We start from the raw sequence: 20277 nt of genomic DNA, 5'->3' as shown, positions 1-20277 counted from the left end.
TTTAATGCCGGCTTAGGAACGGTCGACAGTTAGGAAAGGTTCTCTCGAGAAATAGAGCCTGTGCATCTTGACAGAGATTACGGAGCCTGGAGCAGCGCGTCACTTCGGGGGGTTTTATGACGCGGCATCTCTGAGGCGCCTGTGACGTCATTCATAATGTGGGGAGGAGGCCCTGCCAGGGTGGGGGTGGGCCCAGGAGCCCCTGCAGACCTCCAAGCCCCAGGCTCACATGCTGTGCTTGCGGTGGAAGGTGGGGCCCCTCACCTCCCGGACTGCGTCTCCTGACGCTCAGAGTGCTCCTCGTGGGACCCACCCTGTGGCCCCGTCGGCTGGGTTCTGATGAGCGGACCCGGGGTGGGGGGGGCTGGCCCGTGGGGCTGGGCTGGCCCTCTGCTCACCGGTGGGTCTGCGCAGTCCCGGGTTTCCGCTTGGCCGTCACCGCCCTCTCTCAGGGGTGTCAGCACATTTCCCGGAGCCCCTGACCCGCCCCCCTGGTGACTGAGGCCCGCCTTGCCCCCGGGCCCGGGGTCAGGGTCTCAGTGTGGCCCTCTGTCTCCGCAGGGTCCACTGCCAGCTGGTCCGGCTCTTCGCACGAGGAATCGAAGAAAGCCCCAAGCAGGAGTCCCGCGGCTGAGCGCGGGCCGTGGGAACCGTGTCTTAGACAATGACGACAGACCAATTATGTTGCGATACATTCAAATTTAGAAATTTATTTTTGATAGTTGAATATTGATTTTAGAAAAAATAACATTTTTGTCAGCAATTTTCATGGACGAATTTGGTATTTTTGGTTCTGTGTGCGTCTGTGGGCTGCATCTCACCTGTCTCAGCCCCTGCAGGTGGCCCATGCCGGCTGGGGAGCCAGCCCCTTAGATTGCAGCCGCGCTGATGGCCCGCCCGTGGCTCTAACGCAGCAACTCAGGGGTGGCACGTCCATGGGGCCCCTGGGCTGCTCGGCAGGACCTGCCCTGCGGCGCTGGTGGTCAGCGCCTGCTGAGTAGTGGTTTGCTTTGTAGCACTTGCCTCTTCCCTTGCAATTAGGGCAGCACGTCTGGACCCTTCCTGTCTCCCGCATCTACAAGGCAACGATGTCCTAGTCTGCCTAGGGGCATCTACAAGGCAACATCCTCGTCTGCCTCCGGGGCAGCCTGGTCTAGCGAGCGGGAGGGACTCCCCAGGCTGCACTCCGGTCACAGCAGCGCTTCTAGACAATCCGGCGGGAGGACAGGTCAGGCGCCTCGGAAACTGGCCGCTCGTGGTGCCCTGGCGAGTGTCTCAGCGCTTAGACGCCCCGAGCGCTCTCCCCACGGCGGGGGCTGCCATGCCTGGGCTCGGTGGCCCGGGCTCGGTGGGGAGACGGGAAGCAGCCCATGAACTTCAGACCAAGAGCCCCACTGTCCCGGGGTGCCCTTTCCGCAGCCCCGAGTCTGTACACGTGATCCAGGTCCATGCCTTTGTTGTCTACACACTTCCTCCCATATATTTATTGCAAGGTTCGTCCTGTAAACCAGAAGAGCATGAACAGTGTCCTCGCTGGCCGTGTTTTCATTTGTTTGCTGTGCAAGTGCGGGCCCCACCCCGGGCCGGGGGGCGCCTGGCCCGGCCCGGTTTCGTGTTTGTGCTTCTCTGCGTGGACAGCGCGTCTGCAGCAGCTTTATCTGAGACCTAAGAGGATGCCGCCCCCACCTGGACTTGTGAAAAGGGAGCTCGACTGTTACAAGAGGCGGTCTGAGGGCCGCCGGCCACCATGCAGGGTCCGGCGGTCACCCTCGCGTCTAACAGATGTCTTTCATTCTCAGAACTCGTACGTGTGGCACATCCTGTCTCATTCCCACCCAGGGCAGCTTCGACAGGGATTTTTCAGGAGACCGTGTTCCTAGAGGGTCCCCAAGAGGGTCTCCACAGTCTTGACTGTCCCTGGGAAACGTCAATCACTAGTCTGCCCCGAAACCCACTGCTGTTTAGAAAAACAGTCTAGGCCAAGAGTAAGCATGTTCTGTTCAAGGAGCCCCCCACCCCACCCCTGTAATGCCACGTGGCTCCCCAGTGGCCTTGGCCATGTTCACCAACCGCTTGCTGACCTTCAAAACCGCAGATTCTGGTACTGTCCCTGGGGGTCCTGTGACTGTCTGAGCCCCCAGCCCCACCCCCACCCCAGGAGCTGCGGACGACCCCACCCCGGGACCAGAGTACCTTTCCGACCTTCCCACGAGCCAGGACTCTGGTGGAGCAACCACAGCCTAAACTCCAGCATTTTAAGGAAAAATCGGAACTGACGGCTGGACAGGGAGGCCCCGGGGTTGCTGACAAGCGCTGGCCCGGTGGTGGCCCTGTGCTCGGCGGTGCCGCGGTTCCCCTCTTCCTGGTCATGCAGAGGCCAGGGCGGCCGGGGTGCCAGGCCCTCGGCGCCAGCTGACTCTGCCCGCACGGCGGCCCCGTGGAACTGGCGGTGGCAACGGAAAGTGGCTTAACTTCCTTTCTAACTTTGCTGGCTTCAAGGTTAGAAAACAGTGAATTTGCTCCGATATGTTTGAGAAAACAAATAAAAGTTGTTACTTTGGGCAGAATGTGGCCTTTTTTTTTTCTCTTACAAATTCCTGTTGTCTTTCAAAGCAGAGTATATTTTTTGTGTGTGACAACACATACAATTTAAAGAAAATGAGCAAGGGTGAGCCTACCGCCCATGCCAAGGAATTTATCTTCACCCCCAGGCTCCTCCCCGTGTGCCCTTGGGGACCGAGCCTCCCCTGCCCCCACGGAGGAGGGAACTATGGTTTTAAAGCTGGAGCGAATCGCGTGCTTCACCCTCGTGAGGGGATCAGAACACAGCACCCCACGTGGTCCACTTGGGCACGAGAGGGTTCTGAGCAGATGACAGTGAGGTGGCAGCTGATGCAGGCAGAACTGCCTGCCCCTCCCATGTCTGCCTGGAGGGACACGCCTTGCTGATTGTGAGGTGAGCCCCCCCTGTCCTCGAGGGCTGCCCGTGTCCCTGGAGACAGAGTCAGCACCGAGCTGACAAACCAACCTGAGTAATAAAACCACCCTCCTATTCCGTTAGCCAGCCCCCGTGGCTCAGCTAGTGAAGAATCCGTCCATAATGCAGGAGACCTGGGTTCAATCCCTGGGATGGGAAGATCCCCTGGAGAAGGGGAAGGCACCCCACTCCAGTATTCTGACCCGGAGAATCCCAGGGACCGTATAGTCCATGGAGTCGCAAAGAGGCGGACACGACCAAGCAACTTTCACTCTGTTCCATTAGTTTCCCCCCAAATAAAATTCCTCAGTATGTTTACCCAAGAAGCCCAAGCTCCCTTTTCTTTATCTTGTCATTTCTTGACAAATTTATTGCCTTTTATTAAAACAGCATATAAAACCCTGAGTCTGACCACCTCTTTGGGTCAGACTCTTTTTCTACAAAGGCCTCCAGGAACAAAAAAATACATAAATATTAGCACTAAATAAAAACTCTGTGCCTTTTCTCCTAACTTGCCTTTTGTTGATTTAACTTGCAGACCCCAGGAACTGAACCTAAGAGGGCAGAGAAAGGCTTCTTCCCTCCCCTGTGTGTTCACATCCTCGAACAGTGTGTTCAGTCTTGCAGGCTTTGCTCCTCACATAACGTGATTGTACGGTGTCATTTCTGGAGCTTGTTTCATTTAGCGGGTGTTAAGACGTTTCAAAAGCAGAGACATTACTTTGCCAACTAAGGTCCGTCTAGTCAAGGCTATGGTATTTCCAGTATGGATGTGAGAGTTGGACTGTGAAGAAGGCTGAGTGCCGAAGAATTGATGCTTTTGAACTGCGGTGTTGGAGAAGACTCTTGAGAGTCCCTTGGACTGCAAGGAGATCCAACCAGTCCATTCTGAAGGAGATCAGCCCTGGGATTTCTTTGGAAGGAATGATGCTAAAGCTGAAACTCCATTACTTTGGCCACTTCATGCGAAGAGTTGACTCACTGGAAAAGACCCTGATGCTGGGAGGGATTGGGGGCAGGAGGAGAAGGGGACGACAGAGGATGAGATGGCTGGATGGCATCACGGACTCGATGGATGTGAGTCTGAGTGAACTCCTGGAGTTGGTGATGGACAAGGAGGCCTGGTGTGCTGCGATTCATGGGGTCGCAAAGAGTTGGACACGAATGAGTGACTGAACTGACTGAACTGAAGACATTTTCATCACGAAATGAAATTTTCCAGTCTATTAACATTGCATGTTTTCATTTACGTCAGTCCTCATTCATGCCTTTTAACAGAGCTTTATAGTTTTTCCACATCTCTCAATTTTATTCGGATTTGTTCTTAGAAACAGCGTTATTGTGAGGCTACTCTCCTTTAAGTACAAGCGCAGTTGTTTTTTATGAATGGGATTGCATCCAGAAAGCTTGCCTCATTTATCTGCAGGCCTGGGGACTGTCTGTAGACACAGATATTGGAATGTCTGTCTTCCTTTACGGCCTTGGTGGGATGCCAGCCCTTGACAGTGAAGGACGCTGGGTCCACAAGAGGAAGGGGCTGGGCTTCCTGTCCCAGTGGTTCTGGGGCAGATCTCAGCCAGCCAGACACTAGGGTCTCCCTCGGATCACGGACCGCAGCTGCCAGTCCCCGACACCCCAGCCGTCGTCAGGGTCCCTCACATCTCACTAGAGTCTCTGTTTCAACAAATAACTTTGGAATCAGCTCTGCCAATTGGTTACCGTGGGGAGAACCAGACCAGTCCCAGTTCTTGGTTCACCATGAGCACCCCCTTTGGTCAGTGTGTGGCCTCCTTACTTAAGTGTCCATCAGTCGTAAAATCCACTCCCCAAATGCCATGCTGTAAACAGCACCACCCGTGGAGAAAGCCCCAATTCAAGCACAAAAATGTTCATCTCATTCGCTCTGTGCTCCCGTCTCCCCCTTCTGTCCCCCAGACCCCCTGCCCTGCACCACATGGCCCCAGTGGTTGCAGAAGCCAGGCAGGTTCCTGCATCCGTGTCTAGTGTCAGCGAGTGGACCCGCAGAACCACACGTGCTACTGAGGACCCCTCTGGCCAGGGCCCCTCCGCCTCCCATCTCTCAGCCTCAGGGCGGGGGCTGCAAGCAGCACCCAGCCCCAGACATGCCCACGGCCCCCCGGGAGGCCAGGCCTGAGCTCCCCCCACCTCCAGGGTGTGTGCCAGCCCCTGGACACCCCTCCCCTCCAGCCACCACTCATCACTGGCTTCCTTCTTCTGGAAGCCGGCCTCTGCCTCCCTGTTCCCAGCCTGTCCGTGTGCACAGCCCCCCTGCCCTGCCCCCACGGCTCACTCCCGGGGGACCCACCTCACCCCTCGGCCTTGAAGCCAAAACCCCACTGCCCTCCAGTGCTGCTGGCCACGAGACCCTGCCAGGAAAGCCACCCCGCACCCTCCCCTACTGTGAGCACAACACGTTCCAGGTTTATTTAAATAAAAATTTATAATTTATACAAGACTTTTTTCTTTAAACAAGGTTTTCTTTAAAAAAAAAAATGTTACAGGAGAATTTTTTTTCAATTAGTTCTTCATACAGTACAATTCTTTTGTTGAACAAAAGTTACACTGGTAACGAGCATTTACAGAGTGAAAACAGACTCAAGCTTCAGACATAAAAAATGTTAACATTCATTCTAGTTCCGCGATTAGTCGCAGAAATTAAACGTCTGCCCAGATTTACACGATTCAGTAAAAACAACACAGGCTCTCACCGACAGGGCGTCTCCCGGGCCTGCGCCCTTCCCGGTGGAGGCCCCGGGCTTCCAGGCAGGGCCCGCCTCGGCTCCTGGCGGCCGCCCGCAGCACATGGTCAGTTTTCATCTCCCTTTCTCCTTGGAAGGGACTCAAACCGAGCCACGCGGCTGAAGACAGCAAGTCCGCTCCCCGCAGGGCCTCCGCCCCGGGCTTGGGGGCACACGCTGAGCACACAGTGGCCCTGGCAACACCCCCAGGTGTCGCCCCCGCTGTCGTCCTGGACCCAGTCCAGGGCCCACCTTGCCTGCCTCGGGCCCGGAGGGGGTCCCCACTGGCTGTGGACCCTCACCCAGCCCCTGAGACTTGGTCCACCTGCGCTGACCAGGGTCCAAAGCCCAGGCTGAGGGTGGGCTCCGCCTAAGTCTGTTCAAGGTCGACCTGCAGAATCACAAGATCCCAGTGCCAGGGGGACGGGGAGCCAGGCTGGCCCCGCACGTACAGTCTGGACCAGGGCATGTGCTTTGGGAGCTGGTGGGGGAGGCTCCCCGTGGGGGCAGGGGACCCCTCTGGGGGTGTGACCTGAGCAAGGCCACCATGTCACTCACCCGACCAGCAAATTAGGAGCAAAGGTAAAAATCACATCTGAAAAATGATACAAAAATAAGAAAAACAGCTTGCTCTCTGTAAAAAATATAATCTTCTGTTTCTTCAAAAAACAACAATCCCAGTGACACCCGGGGATGCGGGACAAGCTGAGGGCCGGCAGGGCCCGTGGTTGGAAGTGTGCTCAGCAGCTCGGCGTGTCCATCCCCGAGGCCTCGGGCCAGTCCCGACGCCTTGCCGGCTTCTGATGCCAGGCCTGCGAGGACCCCACTCCCCTCCGCCTGGGGGCGCCCGGGTGCAGGCCGGCCTCTGGGCTCTGCTCTGTGCTGCTGCCAACGCTGGGCAGGCTCAGCACCTCTTACAACCCGCCCTGGGGGGGCCTGGGGTGCCCCCGTCCTTCCTGCTCCAGCCCAGGAGCCCCTCAGCCAGCTGGCCCTGCAGCCTGGGAGCCGGCACGAGCCCCGAAGCCCAGAGCCCCCCAAGCGGCTGTCGTCCTCGGCCTCTGCGCATACCCCCAAGGCTGATCGCGGGCCCCCGAGGGGCTGGCCGGCATCGTGCTCCCAACATGCGCGCGGGGGCCTCTTTGAAGGGCCGGCCCATTCACGGAGGCTGGCAGGGGCCCCCTCACACGTCGTGGGCGTCCCTCTCCACGGGGAGGCCCTGCGCGCTCCTCCTATGGCTTTGGTGCAGAAGAGCCGCTGGCACCTGGGACCGGGCTGGGCGGTCTCTGCCCCGCGGGGACCAAGGGGGTCCGGCCGTGCCTGGCGGCGGGGCCCGTATGTCATCGTCCTTCCCGGTGGCCCCCGCATCCACGGGACGAGCCCTCGAGAGCCCCGACCCCTGCATGAAGGGGTCTACAAAACGCAGGGTCAACACAATGGAAATCACACATCCGGGGGGATTATTGCAAAAGATCATGAGGATGTCCGATTTTTTTTTTCCCACTACCAAACTGTTAAGAGAAAAGAAAAAGAAAACCTCCCAGCAGCGTCCAGGGGAGTCAGCACTAGCTGTCGCTGCCGGCGGCCGCCGCGGACGTGATCTTCATGTACTGGCTGAAGATGGTCTCGAACGCCTCGTCTCTGTGTACCATGGCGCCGAACACCAGCGGCTGGCGGGAGGGAGCAAACAGGCGCAGGCGGGAGTCTACACAGGCCAGGGCCAGCGGGGCCAGGCCACGCGGGCAGACCCCACCCCCAGCCCACCCCACCCCGGGGCCCCGGCCAGCACCTTTACCTTCTGGGTCGACGGCGTGGACACGGCAATCCCCATGCCCGACCCCGGCAGGACAGAGAGGACCTTGTACTGAAAGCAGGCAGTAGGCACGTCACCCTGGGGCTCTCCTGGGGTCAGCGCCACCCTCCCCGCACCCCAGGACCTTTTCCTCCACAGAGCCCCAGACGGCAAGACCCCCACGGGCCCAGGCCTCGCCAGCCAGAGAACTCGGGCGGACCGCGTGCCTGCGCAGACACCGCCCAGGAGCACAGCCCGACGGTCCACACGGCCCCGCGCTTCGCTCTGACCGATCCCACTCCCGGGGTGGCCCCCCGCTCCTGAGATGGGCATGGCACCCACCTTCTGGATGTCCGTGATGTCCACCAGTTTGATGACTTTGTTCCTCTTGGAAGAGCCGGACTTGGAGCTTTCAAAGCACAGGTAACTACGGGGGGGTCGGGGAGTAGACAGAGCCCAGCACATGAACCAGGAGGCCCACGCCAGCAGCTGACCCGCAGCCCAGACATGGGGCCCCCCTCACTGGCCGAGACATGCCGGCTTCCTACAAATGGTTTCGCTTTTACAGAGTCCTGTGGCTTCTTGAGTCTGAAGCCCAGCACTCCCACCGAACCCCACTCACGGTCCCGCAAGGAGCCCCGCGGGGCGCCCTGCGGGAGACGTGTGCACCCGCGGCCCAGTGGGGTCTGCCGGGCCAGAAGCTCCAGCAAGCGGGAAGGGAGGGAAGCATGATCCTCGGCGGAGTGTGGGGAACGAGGTGGCCAGGGGGCCCCCCAGGCTGAGACCAGGGCCTCCTCCCCACCCCCCACCCCTGCAGGGCAGCTGGGCCACCTCGTCCCAAACGGAGATGAACAAGGAGCCTGCCGGCCCAGGCCAGGGAGGGGGTTCCTGCCACATGACGAGCACAGCAGACCAGGGCACCCCAGGTTATGGCATGCCGGACTCCAGGGCTGGAGCCCAGTGGCTCTGGGCGGCTCTGGGCAGGTGCTGGACCGGGAGGATGCCTGCTCAGACCCCGGCCGCCCCCGGGGCCGTGCCCACCTGCGCCCCGCCCACGGCTCACTCACTTCTCCGTCACGTACAGGACCCCGTTTCTGATGTAGTCAGTCGGCATCTTCCGGTCCCGGTTTATCAAGCAGCACCGCCAGCCGTTCTCACACACTAACGGGGACAAAGCAGGACAGGACTTGGTCAAGACGTTCCCCCGGAGATGCGCGCCCCGGACTCACGCTGGGAGCGTCAATGCTGGCTTCTCGGGAACGTCCGATGCTTGCGCTCCACCATCAGAGAAACCCGCGGGGCTGGGGGCGGCGGGGGCTGAAGCTGTGGGAAATGGGTGCCCCTTCCCAGTGAGTGGGCAGGGGCGTGAAGGCAAAGCCTGGTTTAAACGGGTCAAACTGGGCCACGGCTCTCAGAGCACACAGGTCAAGGTCCAGGTCAGGAGGAAGAGGGCTCGGGAGAAGCTCAAGGCTGAAGCTTTGTAAAGGTCTTCCACCAGCCGAGGTCACACACGACAGAGGCCACAACATCTAAGCCACCCTGCCCACGCCCGCTTGCCTTTCTGCTGCCAGACCGCCCGCCGCAGATGCGCCTGGCCGCTCCAACCTCTGGCCCAGGGGGCCCTCCCCCAGCCCCCACGGCCCGTCCCTGCCTTTGGGTCCCAGCACCGGGGTGGGCGAGCTGCCGGCCTGACCACGGGCTCAGCACACACGTACCCGCCAGCGGACGCTCATTCTCCGTCAGGTTGAAGATCTCGTGGAAGTTGCCCTTCTTGGCGCCATGCAGGCGGCCAACGTCCTCGTCCCTGCTCAGGCCAGCAGGTGCGCTGGACACACAGCTCCGGGAGGAAGCCGTCTGCAGCTGCGGAGGCCCAGGCGCCGGTGAGCGCCACCCGCCGAGGTGGGGGTGCACACGGTCGTCCCCCACCCCGGGCCCAGCTGCACACTTGGACAAAGGGAGAGGCAGGCACACCCAGGCGTGGGTGCACCCTGCAGGAGGGCCCCTGGGGGACCCGGTCCTCCTTGCCCCACAAGCCCCCCACCCTGTGCAGAGCAGCCTGGCTGCGAGGGGCCCCATCCCAGCCACTGAGCCAAGGCCAAGCCAGCTCGCGCAGTCAGCGCGGGGCTGGCCAGTGCTCAGCCCTGGGGCAGCTCATAGCCACGCTGCGGACACTAGGCCAGCCGAGGCCCCGGCCACTGACTACTCAGACAGTCAACCACAGCCATGCACAGCCCCCCACACCAGGCCGGCCGAAGCCCCGGCCACCAAGAGCAACATCAGTCAGTCAACCACAGCCACGCACAGCCCCCCACACCAGGCCGGCCGAAGCCCCGGCCACCGAGAGCAACATCAGTCAGTCAACCACAGCCACGCACAGCCCCAGGGCGGGAGGGGCGTCCACATGGGCGCCACACCTCGCCGCGTCCTGACAGCCGGCCTTCCGGGAGAGACAATACACACGACAGGAGGGGCGGGGGCCGCGTGACCCAACGTCACGACCACCGCTGAGTGAGCCGCGTGCTGAGACACACGGGCCACGGGACGCCCAGCAGGGTCACCCTCCATCCCGGGAAGCCCGCCTCCCAGCTCTCTGGTTAAGACGCTTAGGGAGCCTGCTTAAGGTGGGCCTCACCCCTTGGGTCCACTTGGGTCTGTGTGACCAGAGCCCACCCACGGCTTCAGCGAGGTGTGTGCTGCGCACCTGGCCTGTGAGTTCAGGCCCCCAACAAGCCTCGTGGTCCCAGAATCCAGGAAGCCTGGCCCGTGCTTGACCCAGAGCTTTCCTCCCACAGACAGAGACATCAAGGCGTCACTGGGCACCAAAACACAAGGCTGAAACCCGAGGTCACCTCCTCCAGGAAGCCCTCGTACACCTCCACCGGAGCCCCGCTGAGCCCAGCACCTCCTCACTAGTCTGAGACACCAAGAAAGCCAGCACGGCCAGCGTGCCCTCCACGTCCTGGCTCTGGACGCAACACCCGACGCCCACACAACCTTCCACCAGCCTGTGCGCACCGAATGTGCCGTCTCAGCCTCGCTGCCCGAGCCTCCGAGCCAGCGAGCAGGGACCAGGCCCTCCCGGGACTCCAGCTTCCAGCACCCTGAACCCTCCTGCCTGGGGTCTGGGGGCCCACCTGGCTGGGCAGGGCCTGCTCCCCAGCCAGTCTGGATGGGCAGGGGTCCTTCAGGTGGGTGGGGACCTCCGCCAACAGCCGTCCCCTGCCCAGGGCTGTCTGGCCCTGGGATAGTCACCCTGGACCTTTGGGACAGTGGAGCCGGTCACGGGGAATCTGCCCCACGGCTGTTTCATTTCCGGGTTCCCCGAGATCAGCGCCTCCCCAGGAGCGGGTGCGAGGCACAGCGGGGCGGGCAGGCAGGCCTCCCCAGCCGGCAGGTGGCCTACCCTGCGCGACAGGGCGGTGCTGGAGCGCTCCTTGAGCTGGGGGTCCGTGGGGAGGCTCTTCCAAATGATGTACGGAGTGTCGTACTTGGCTCGCAGCCTCGGGCAGCGTTTGAAGATAAAATCGATAAGGAAAAACTTGATTCCAGCGTAGAGGCCTGGGGGGCAAATGAGGTCCCGTCTCAGCAAGACCCTGAGCCCCGCCCGAGCGGCTAGCATGCAGTCCCCGCCCTGCCTGGGGGGCCCAGTGCTCCCTGGAGGGCCTCTCGGGGCCCAAATGCAGGACGGTGGCCCTGGGAGGGGGATACACAGGGCAGGGAAGGGACCCCAGCTGAGAGGGAGGCCTCTGCTGGGTACTGTTATCTCAAGCCTAGAGATGGCTCAGGCCAAACGATAAACTGTCCCTAAAAGGAGCCAACCAAGCAGAACCATGAGTCACCGTCCTCCGAGGGGACGTGAGCAGGACTTTGGGGGACCCCTCCCTAGCCTGCCTGCCCCCGCTCACGCACCAAGGACGGGCCCAGCGCCAGCTCCAGGCAGGGCACGCCTGGGCCAGGAGAGCCCTGGGCCTGGGGGTCGCACCTGGGGAGGGGGTGTGACTTCCCGGGGTGGGGGTGCGGGCCTGGGCTAAGCAGGTGGGTCACTTCAGGACCCTGACCTCGGCTCTGGGGCAGTCTCTCCACACCCGTGCCCCCCTCCCTCTCCAGCTACAACCCCCACACCGGGCGCTCAGCATCTGCACCCACCAGGCACTTCAGGGACAACCCCAACCATCACAGCCCCCAGCCCACAGCTCCACACCCAACTCAGCCCATCAAGCCAGGATCCACAGGCCTCCGCGTTCCCCACCAAGCCCCCCCACCCCCAGCCTCCGAGGGGCCTCTCTGGGTACCGCTGTGGCCCTGCCAGGCCACTGCCTGGTTCCCCCCCCCATCTCCCATCTCCCTGCCACCCTGGACTCCAAGCGCAGCCTTGTTCTCTTGGAAACTCAACCTACGACCATGCGGTTTGAAATGCGGGCAGGGGCGGGTCCTGCACTCTGCACACCTCCCCACCCAGGATTAAATGCTAATGCCCCCCACCACTGCCCCTCCCACCTCCCTGGAGGTACTGAACAGCCCCACCTGGCCCCTCAGGGAAAAACTGACCTCTGCTCCACCCCAGCCCACCCTCGCAAACGCTGACAGCTATGCTTTGCAAACCCGCCTGGACCTGAGCACACCCCAGACTCACTTCACCCCAGCCCAGGGACGTCCTTGACGCACCCAAAACACACCTCATTACTGTGCCTCTTCCAGCCCCAGCTCAAGTCCCTACACCCGACCCAGGACCTGAGGCTGCCTGTCCACAGCCCCACCCCTACGCCGGCTCCCACCTGAGTCTCGCCGGCTCCCACCCGAGGCTCGCCTGCCCCCATCACACTCCTGTACCCTTTGACCTGTCGCCCTGACCCTGGGAGCCCAGGAGTGCTCACAGAGAACCATGGCAGACACCCAAGTCCCACAGGCCTGGGGTCCACCAGCCTTGCCTGCCCGGAGAGCAGAGGACGGGCTGGATTCGAGAAACCGAGATCTCATCTTTCTAGGCTGGATGGACTCCATGTCTCCCGAATGCAAAGGTTCTGATGGAAAGCCACTGGGGGGAGGTGGGGAGGGAGGCGAGGGCATGAGCTGCCCGCCCGAGGGCCGCGGGGGGGTCGGGGGTGGGGGGCGCGTCCTAGGGGCGCAGGTGGGGGTCGGGGGGATGGCGTCCTGGGGGCGCAGGTGGGGGTCGGGGGGATGGCGTCCTGGGGGCGCAGGTGGGGGTCGGGGGGTGGGGGGCACGTCCTGGGGCGCAGGGCCCCGGCCCCCGCATGGGTCAGAGGGCCGGATGCCAGCAGCTCCTTACCCAGGGCCAGCCCCACCAGGCGGAAGGGGAAGAAGCAGGAGGCGAGGAAGGCGGCCCACAGCGCCACGTACAGCTTCTGGGTGGTCTCGGGCTGGACCCACATGAACAGGCTGGAGGGAGAGGGCAGGCTCAGAGCGGGCGGGCGGACCCTGGGGGGGCGGGCCCTGGGGCACGACTTACTTCTTGATCTTTTCCAGGATGTCTGCCATCTTGCCGAAGAGGTTCTGTGTGAAAACGGAGCTGCAGTCAAGCAGAGACGCCGGGGCCGCACGGCGACGCTGCAGACGGCCAGAGGCCCCACGGGGCCCCACGCTCCTGCCCAGCTGCGCCCAGGCCCAAGCCCGGCGACGGGGAGCACCCTGCTCAAGACAGGGACCAGGCTCCATGCCCTCCCAGGAGCTCGCCCGGGGCGCTGGTCAGGAGGGGCTCCTCCCACTGGGGCGCTGGAGTTCCGGGGGCCCCCCACCCCCAAGTCCAGCAGCATGTACCTGGGCTTTCTGGGCGACGTCCAGCACGAGCTGGAACTTCTCAGACACGGTCAGGTCTTCCTTCGGAGGCTCCTTCAGTCAAAGGAGAAAGAGAATTTCCACTGAAATTTAACAGTTCAGAGAAGTTACCGACGTTAAACAGGACGAGGCCTCCCAGCCCGGGGACCGGGGTCTCTGCCGCCCAGACAGAGGGACGGGCGTCCCTGGGGGGCCCAGCCCGAGGGGGCGGCACAGGCACCTGTTCCTATTGACGCCCCCGTGGAGCCCGAGAGACAGCGAGCAGCCCCCCACCCAACTGCTGCCCAAACAGGCTGCCTTCAGAGGGGCACCTGTCACCACAGAGGCCCCGGCCCAGCCCCGACTTCACAGGCACAGGAACCAAGGCCCCACCGGGAACGCCTGACCTCGTCCAGCTGGCCTGAGCTCACTCAGCAAGAACCTCCCAAGGACTTCTGGGTGCCAGGGTCAAAGGGCGCGGGCCCACCTCCCCTGACGTGTCCCCCACCTGCCCCATCTAAGTGGCCCTGCAGACCCACCGTGTCCTGCACCCTGCCCTGGTCTGTGCTCAACCCCCAGGGGCTGCTCAAACACCCCGCAACGCCCGTCGAGGCACCGCGGCTTGCCCCCAGCCCGTGCCCGGCGGTTCTGCCCCTCAGGCCAGGGTCCCCTGAGGAGCAGGTGGGCAAACTGTCTGCAAAACGCCAGAGGGCAAGCACGTGTGCGGCTGCAGGCCTGACGTCTGTCACGGCTGCTGCAGCCCCAGGAGAGTCATAGCGTAAATACGTGGGCGTGACAGAAACCAACAGAACTTTATTTACAAGAGCAAGAGATGGGCCACGGGGAGCTCTGCTGACCCTGCTCTGCACGTCCACTGCTCCAGCCCACTCACCGCCCACCTCCCTCCTCGGGACTGTGGGGAGCGGCTCCTGGGGCCCCCCTTGCTGCCTCCCTCCTCGGGACTGTGGGGAGCGGCTCCTGGGCCCCCCTTGCTGCCTCCCTCCTCGGGACTGTGGGGAGCGGCTCCTGGGCCCCCCTTGCTGCCTCCCTCCTCGGGACTGTGGGGAGCGGCTCCTGGGCCCCCCTTGCTGCCTCCCTTCCGAGCCACGTCCCAGCTGAGCCAGGCCAGGCCAGGGTGACCTGCTTCCCATGCAGCCAACCCCAGGCCAGGGAGGGGCGCTCAGGGCGTCAGCCGGGGAGGGCCTCAGGTGGGGGTGGCCGGCCGTCCCCTCTCTGACCGCTCCCCGCCGGGCAGGGCTCCCTGCCGGCACCCACGCAGCCAGCCCTGGGGGCCTCAGGGCACCTGCACCCTCCCACACAGCCTGACCCCGCGAAGGAGCCCCCTCCCGGGACTTACCACCACTTCGGACACTTCGGGCACGATGCTCCACTGTATCCTCCAGCCCCTGGCGAACGGAAGACAACGCACCCTTACCAGAGCATCGTCTGCAGGCAGTGGGTGCCCAGGGACGACGTCGCGTCACCAGCCCTGTGCGCCCAGCCGGGAAGCATCCCCTGAAATGCTGGCCGTGGGGACAGGAGCCTCCGAAACACCCGGACATCTGCCCAGACCCACCAGGCTCCTCCTGGGCTCAAGAGCAGACAACCTGGGCCGCCCCCACCAACCCCGCCCTGGGAGCCCTCCTGGGCAGGGGACATGTGCAGGAGCACCCAGAGGGGAGGGGCCTCCCAGAATAAGTCGGGCGACAGCGGCAAGGGCTTCAGGAGCCATGCCACTCTGGGCACGGAGAACCCTTTCGTAAGCAATTAAAGGTTTGCTTTTTCACCAAGAAGCATTTTCCAGTGAAGCAACTTAGGCAAGCACAGAGAAGCACCTAGAAACACATGGGTGAGCTTCTGAACGGCTGAGAAAAACACGGGAGGCGGCGCCTACTCAGGCCTGACATGGAACTGGGTTTCATTCACTCTTTGGGGCGACCTCAGGGCCACACAGACCCACGCAGGCCGGCTTCCAACGTGGCCCCCCACCTCAGCCTCGAGAGGAAAGGGGGTGCTCAGAGGGCGGGCAGGCCCTGGGCTCGAGGGTCGCTCAGTCCCGGCGCCTCTGCGGCGTGAGCTGGAACCCTGAGGATACAGCCTCTGCAGCTCCATCGACCCCCGCACTGGGATGTCACTGTTTGGGGTGGGGGGTACTTTCCTGCCTAAACGCAGTACAATCAGAGGAGGGGCCAGAGTCACCCCAAAGCTGTAGCCCACTGGCCGCCCACAGCAAAGAGCTGCTGGGGTTTGGTTATTACTCTGCCAGCAAACCCTCCTCCAGGAGTCCAGGGACTGCAGGGAATGTGTGTGAGTGTGAGCCGCTCAGTCGTGTCCCACTCTGTGTGACCCCATGGACTGTGGCCCACCAGGCTCCTCCATCCATTGGATTCTCCAGGCAAGAACGCTGGAGTGGGTTGTCATGCCCTCCTCCAGGGGATCTTCCTGACCCAGAGATCCAACCCTGGTCCCCCGTGTTGGAGATAGACTCTTTACTATCTAAGTCACCAGGAAAGCCAGAACAAGCTCCCAAAATGCCAGCGTGCGACACAGGGCCAGCTGCACACGTGAGGCGGGAGACGGGGCAGCCTTGCACACGAGACCCCCCCCACACACCTACCTGGCTATGAGGTAATTGAGGGACAGCCTCAGAATCGCAAGGAACAAGAACATGGGGATGGCCCAGCCGTGCCACACGGCGTTCATGTACACCTGCGGGTGCGGGAGGGGCAGACGGGGGCAGCCAGGTGACCGGCCAGGCTCCTCCCCCAGCCCGCCTGGAACGCCGGCCATGGGTTCAGCCCAAGACCCCTCCCCAAGGAAACTGCCGTGGGGGTGTTTCTGGGCACAGGGAGCCCACGGGCCAGTCCCTGGCTGCACCCAACAGCACCTCGCTAGTCCTGACGACCCCATAGAGCTGCCCGGCACAGCAGGCTGGGTCCCCTGGGAAACCCTGGGGTAGGGTGCATGCCCCCCAACCCCAAGGGGAGGACAGCTACCATACCCTCAGGGAGCACAGCCCCCACACCCCCTACTCCAAGGGGAGCACACCCCACCCCTCGGAGAGTACACATCCCACCCTGTGGGGAGCACAGTCCCCACCAATCAGGGAGCACCCCCCACCCCATGGGGAACACAGCCCCCACCCCTCGGGGAGCATACTCCCCACTCCAAGGGGAGCACACCCCACCCCGAGGGGAGCACAGCCCCCATCCATCAGGGAGCACACCCCCAACCCCTCAGGGAGCACACCCCTGCACTCCACAGGGAACACAGTCCCCACCCTACGGGGAGCACATCACCCACTCCATGGGGAGCACATCACCCACTCCATGGGGAGCACACCCCCCCCACTCCGGAGGGAGCACAGTCTCCACTCTGTGGGGAGCACATCACCCATTCCATGGGGAGCACACACTCCCACTCCGCAGGGAGCACTCACGGTGAAGGCGATGGCAGATGTGTAGATGGAGTACCAGTCAGATAAGGCAGAGAGGTTCTTCACAAAGCTGGTGACGGGCTTGGCGCCGCGCTCTGGGGACAAATCAGACCACACGGTCAGGCCAGCACTCACCCAACCCTCAGACACACCTGGTGGTCTGGCTGCTGCACCAGCTGGAGGCAGGGGATGGGGGGGCGCAGAGGGAAGGCGACACCAAAAGGAGCCGGGTGAACCACAGCCGGCACGGCCCCGGTGGCCTGGCCCCGGCTGCTCTGCAGTGTTCCTCTCCTCTGCCCTGGCCGTGTGTGGACGGGGTTTTGCTCCCACACCGCAGGCCCTGACAAGCATCTGGGGGAAGCACCACGTTTCGCTGGGGGTCCCAGGCCTGGAGGGAAACCCTGCTTCCGGCCCTGGGCCAGGGGCAGACAGACGGGCGGGCAGACAGACAGACAGACGGGGTGGGCCTGGGACATCCCTCCCACGGCCTGAGGAAGGGGGCGGGGAAGTCTTGAAAACTGTTCTTGTGGAAGAAGCCCAGCCCAGTGCTGGGGTGGCCCCGCCCCACACACAGCCCAGCCCTGACAGCGCACGCAGCAGAGCCAAGCGGGTACTTACTAAGTCCACGCTGGGTACTTACTGAGCCTCCTCATGTTCTCGGTCAGCCTGAGAGGGACGGAGGGGAGGGGTGAGTGCCAGCACCCAGGCCCTGGCCCCACGGTGCTCCACGGGCGCTGGGGGAGACCCTGGGATACAGGAGCCACAGGCCCCCGGGGAGGCGCATAGGGGGTGGGGCGGGCCCCATTTCCCACCCCGGCACCCCCCACCCCAGCCTCAGCCAGGCCTGGCCTGCGGGCACGTGCCCACCGTCCCCACATGGGGCCTGTCACAAGCCTGAGCAGCACGGCCACAGGGATTGGGGAACACAGCTGCGTGGCCGCCCCAGGGAGGACCTTCCCTCCGGCGCGGCTGTGAGCCGGGCGCCGGGGGGCCTTGGGTGGTCCGGCTGTACCCCACCGCCCTGAGACCTCCGCCAGGACCCCACCTCCGGGCACTGAGGGGCTCCTCTGTCTCCACGGCACTCTCCTCGGGCTGGAACCGGAAGTCCTCCACGTACTCCCCGAACTTCTCATAGAACCACTTCTGGACCCGGGGGCACAGCCCCTGGCTCCGCCGTTCTGCAGGACGGTGGCAAGTCTCAGTGAGGGGCTCACAGAGAACTGGGGAGCAGGGTTCGGTGAGGGGGTGCTCCCAGTGGGGCTACTGGGGCAGGTCCATGGCAGAACCAGGAGGGGCTCCGCGGACACTGGGGGTCCCCCAGGTTCCACACGCCGACCCCCAGCTTGTCGGAGGCTGTCCCCAGGGCAGGTGCCATCCAGGCAGGCGCTCAGCCCACTGGGGGGGCTGTGCTGACCTCCCCCCAGCCTGTACTGGCCACACTGGTTTGTCTGGGAAGGGGCCAGGTGGGCACTCGCCCCTGGACACCCCGAGCCTGAGGACCAGCCAGTGAGGGCGGTGCTCTGGTATGGGAGGGGGCAGCCCAGGGAGCAAAGTGGTCTCCGCCTTCGGAAAGCCACCCCATCAGAGAAAACCAGCTGAAATCCGGGGATGAGTCTGTCCCTTCAGGGGGCGGGGCGTGGAGTGGCCTGCAGGGGGCGCCATCCCCCCACAGTCAGAGGGGGACGCCGGGAGCGCAGGCGGCCTCGTGTCAGCTCGAAGGGACCGAGGCCTGGGGCTGACCTGAGGACAGTGCAGGGGCCATCAGACCACGGCCATCAGCGCGGACCTCGGCTTAAGGGTGGGCTCTGGGGGCAGGGGGCCTGGGGACCCCCGGGGGGCGCATGGAAAGACTCCCCATGCGCAAATGTGCGGGCGGCACAGCGGGGGTCCCGTAGGGAAGGGGTCTCCCGTGCTCCTGGCCTAGAACCTGGGCTTCCGGCCATGAACCGTGAGGACCCAGGGGACTATGACCCACTGGACACCTGGCCAGCCTGGCAGCACGCCCAGCACCAACACCCTGGGGAAGGGGCAGCTCCCTCTCTGGGAGGCAGGCACAGGGGCCCTGCACAGGGCAGGAGCGGGGCCGGGCCCACTCTGGTCCCCGAATTCAGCCCCCACCCGGAGGCCACCTGAGAGGCCTCCCTTCTCGGACGGCAGTCTCTGCATTTTTACCCGCAGAGGGCTCAACTGAGGGGTGGCTCTCTGAGCCCGGGCACGGCTTCCCATCAATGGTCAGCCTGCGAGGGTCCTGGGTCTGAGGCCACACAGGCCAGGGGCCACCGCGGACCAGGCCCCTCCAGAGCCAGACAGAAGCCCAGTTCCCTCCCACACCATCCTCTTAGTGACAGCTCCAGAAAGGGCCCAGTGTGGATGCAGACAAGGAACATGAGCCCCTGGCAGGAAGAAACGGGCGAGAAGGTTCTGTGTCCTGACCTGGAGTGGGGGGCTGCAGCACGCCGCCCACAGCCACCCCCAGCGCCCAGCCTCCGGGAAGGGGGCCCAGCTAGGGCCACGTGGCCAGAGTGACCACACGCGCCCTCCCTGGGGAGGGGGGCAGGGCGGGCAGAGCGGCCGCCTTGTGTTGTGCAAAACTACCTCCAGTTCCAATGGGGCGACTCGCACCTGCTACAGAGATCCCCCAGTGGGCAATCAGGGACCCCGCCGGGAGGGCGTCCTGTGGGTAAGCAGGTGCCTCCGGGCACAGAGCCACCGTCCCTGGCCACCCCCAGGCCTACCTGCTCCGTTATTGACCTGGGCTTGTCCTTTTGGGAGCTGCTGAGCTGGCGCCTCCTCGGCTCTTAAAGGGGGTGAGGGTGGGGGGGAGGAAAAGCAAGATCTGTCAGTTCAAGACACGGCCCAAATCCAGGCTCAGCAAAGCCATGCCCAACACACCGGTGCCCAGCCCTGCCCGCCCGGCTCCTTCTGGGGTCCTGACTGCCCCACTGAGACACGGGCTGAGGGCAGCGGGGCAAGCACAGAGCTGCATCCCTCATGGGCAGGCAGTGTGCAAACAAAGAACTCTTTCTTTCCTATTAACTTTGACCCATTTGTTTATTTACTGTTAGGCTCGGAATAAACAACTCTTACACCAAGTACTGAGTCTTCCCTGATAGCTCAGCTGGTAAAGAATCTGCCCACAATGCAGGAGACCCTGGTTTGATTCCTGGGTCGGGAAGATCCACTGGAGAAGGCAAAGGCTACCCACTCCAGGATTCTCGGGCTTCCCTATGACTCAGCCTGCAATGCAGGAGACCTGGGTTCTGTCCCTGGGTCAGAAAGATCCCCTGGAGAAGGGAACAGCTACCCACTCCAGGATCCTGGCCTGGAGAATTCCATGGACTGTACAGTCCCTGAGGGCGCCAAGAGTTGGACACGACTGAGTGACTTTCACTTTCATACTGATTCCTGGGCCCAGTGAAAAGGTACTTATCAACACACACACACTACAAGCACCACACAAGGCCACAGGCTGGGTGACCCCTGGCCGGCAGGCTGAACCCAGGGCCCAGCTTGGTCTGTGCCGAGCTCCCTGTCCTTGCAGTCT

The 20277-nt window shown here is 63.1% G+C and overlaps 2 protein-coding genes across 14 annotated transcripts in view; one reads left to right on the top strand and one right to left on the bottom strand.

The window, feature by feature from the left end:
* CERK (ceramide kinase) overlaps positions 1-2567 on the top strand; it is a 40044-nt gene extending 37477 nt beyond the window's left edge. The window contains exon 18 of the mRNA XM_042247895.2: positions 562-2567. Within this exon, the coding sequence (XP_042103829.2) occupies positions 562-634 (73 nt within the window). The 3' untranslated portion in view covers positions 635-2567. The remainder of the gene's footprint in view (positions 1-561) is intronic.
* Positions 2568-5419: 2852 nt separating this feature from the next.
* Positions 5420-20277, bottom strand: part of GRAMD4 (GRAM domain containing 4) — a 65969-nt gene continuing 51111 nt past the window's right edge. For all 13 annotated transcript variants that reach the window (XM_027968220.2, XM_060414298.1, XM_042247892.2 and 10 more), the window contains exons 5-19: positions 19469-19530; positions 17779-17911; positions 17374-17399; positions 16737-16828; positions 15915-16006; positions 14655-14703; positions 13301-13372; positions 12993-13036; positions 12813-12922; positions 10929-11083; positions 9241-9385; positions 8593-8686; positions 7868-7952; positions 7529-7597; positions 5420-7403 (exon numbers count right to left, since the gene is read on the bottom strand). In XM_027968220.2, the coding sequence (XP_027824021.1) occupies positions 7299-7403; positions 7529-7597; positions 7868-7952; positions 8593-8686; positions 9241-9385; positions 10929-11083; positions 12813-12922; positions 12993-13036; positions 13301-13372; positions 14655-14703; positions 15915-16006; positions 16737-16828; positions 17374-17399; positions 17779-17911; positions 19469-19530 (1333 nt within the window). In that variant the 3' untranslated portion in view covers positions 5420-7298. The remainder of the gene's footprint in view (positions 7404-7528; positions 7598-7867; positions 7953-8592; positions 8687-9240; positions 9386-10928; positions 11084-12812; positions 12923-12992; positions 13037-13300; positions 13373-14654; positions 14704-15914; positions 16007-16736; positions 16829-17373; positions 17400-17778; positions 17912-19468; positions 19531-20277) is intronic.

The sequence above is a fragment of the Ovis aries genome, chromosome 3 (genome assembly GCF_016772045.2).
Source record: "Ovis aries strain OAR_USU_Benz2616 breed Rambouillet chromosome 3, ARS-UI_Ramb_v3.0, whole genome shotgun sequence".
Classification (NCBI taxonomy): domain Eukaryota; kingdom Metazoa; phylum Chordata; class Mammalia; order Artiodactyla; family Bovidae; genus Ovis; species Ovis aries.
The sequence above is the reverse complement of the archived record's forward strand: the minus strand, read 5'-3'. Positions and strand labels throughout refer to the sequence as shown.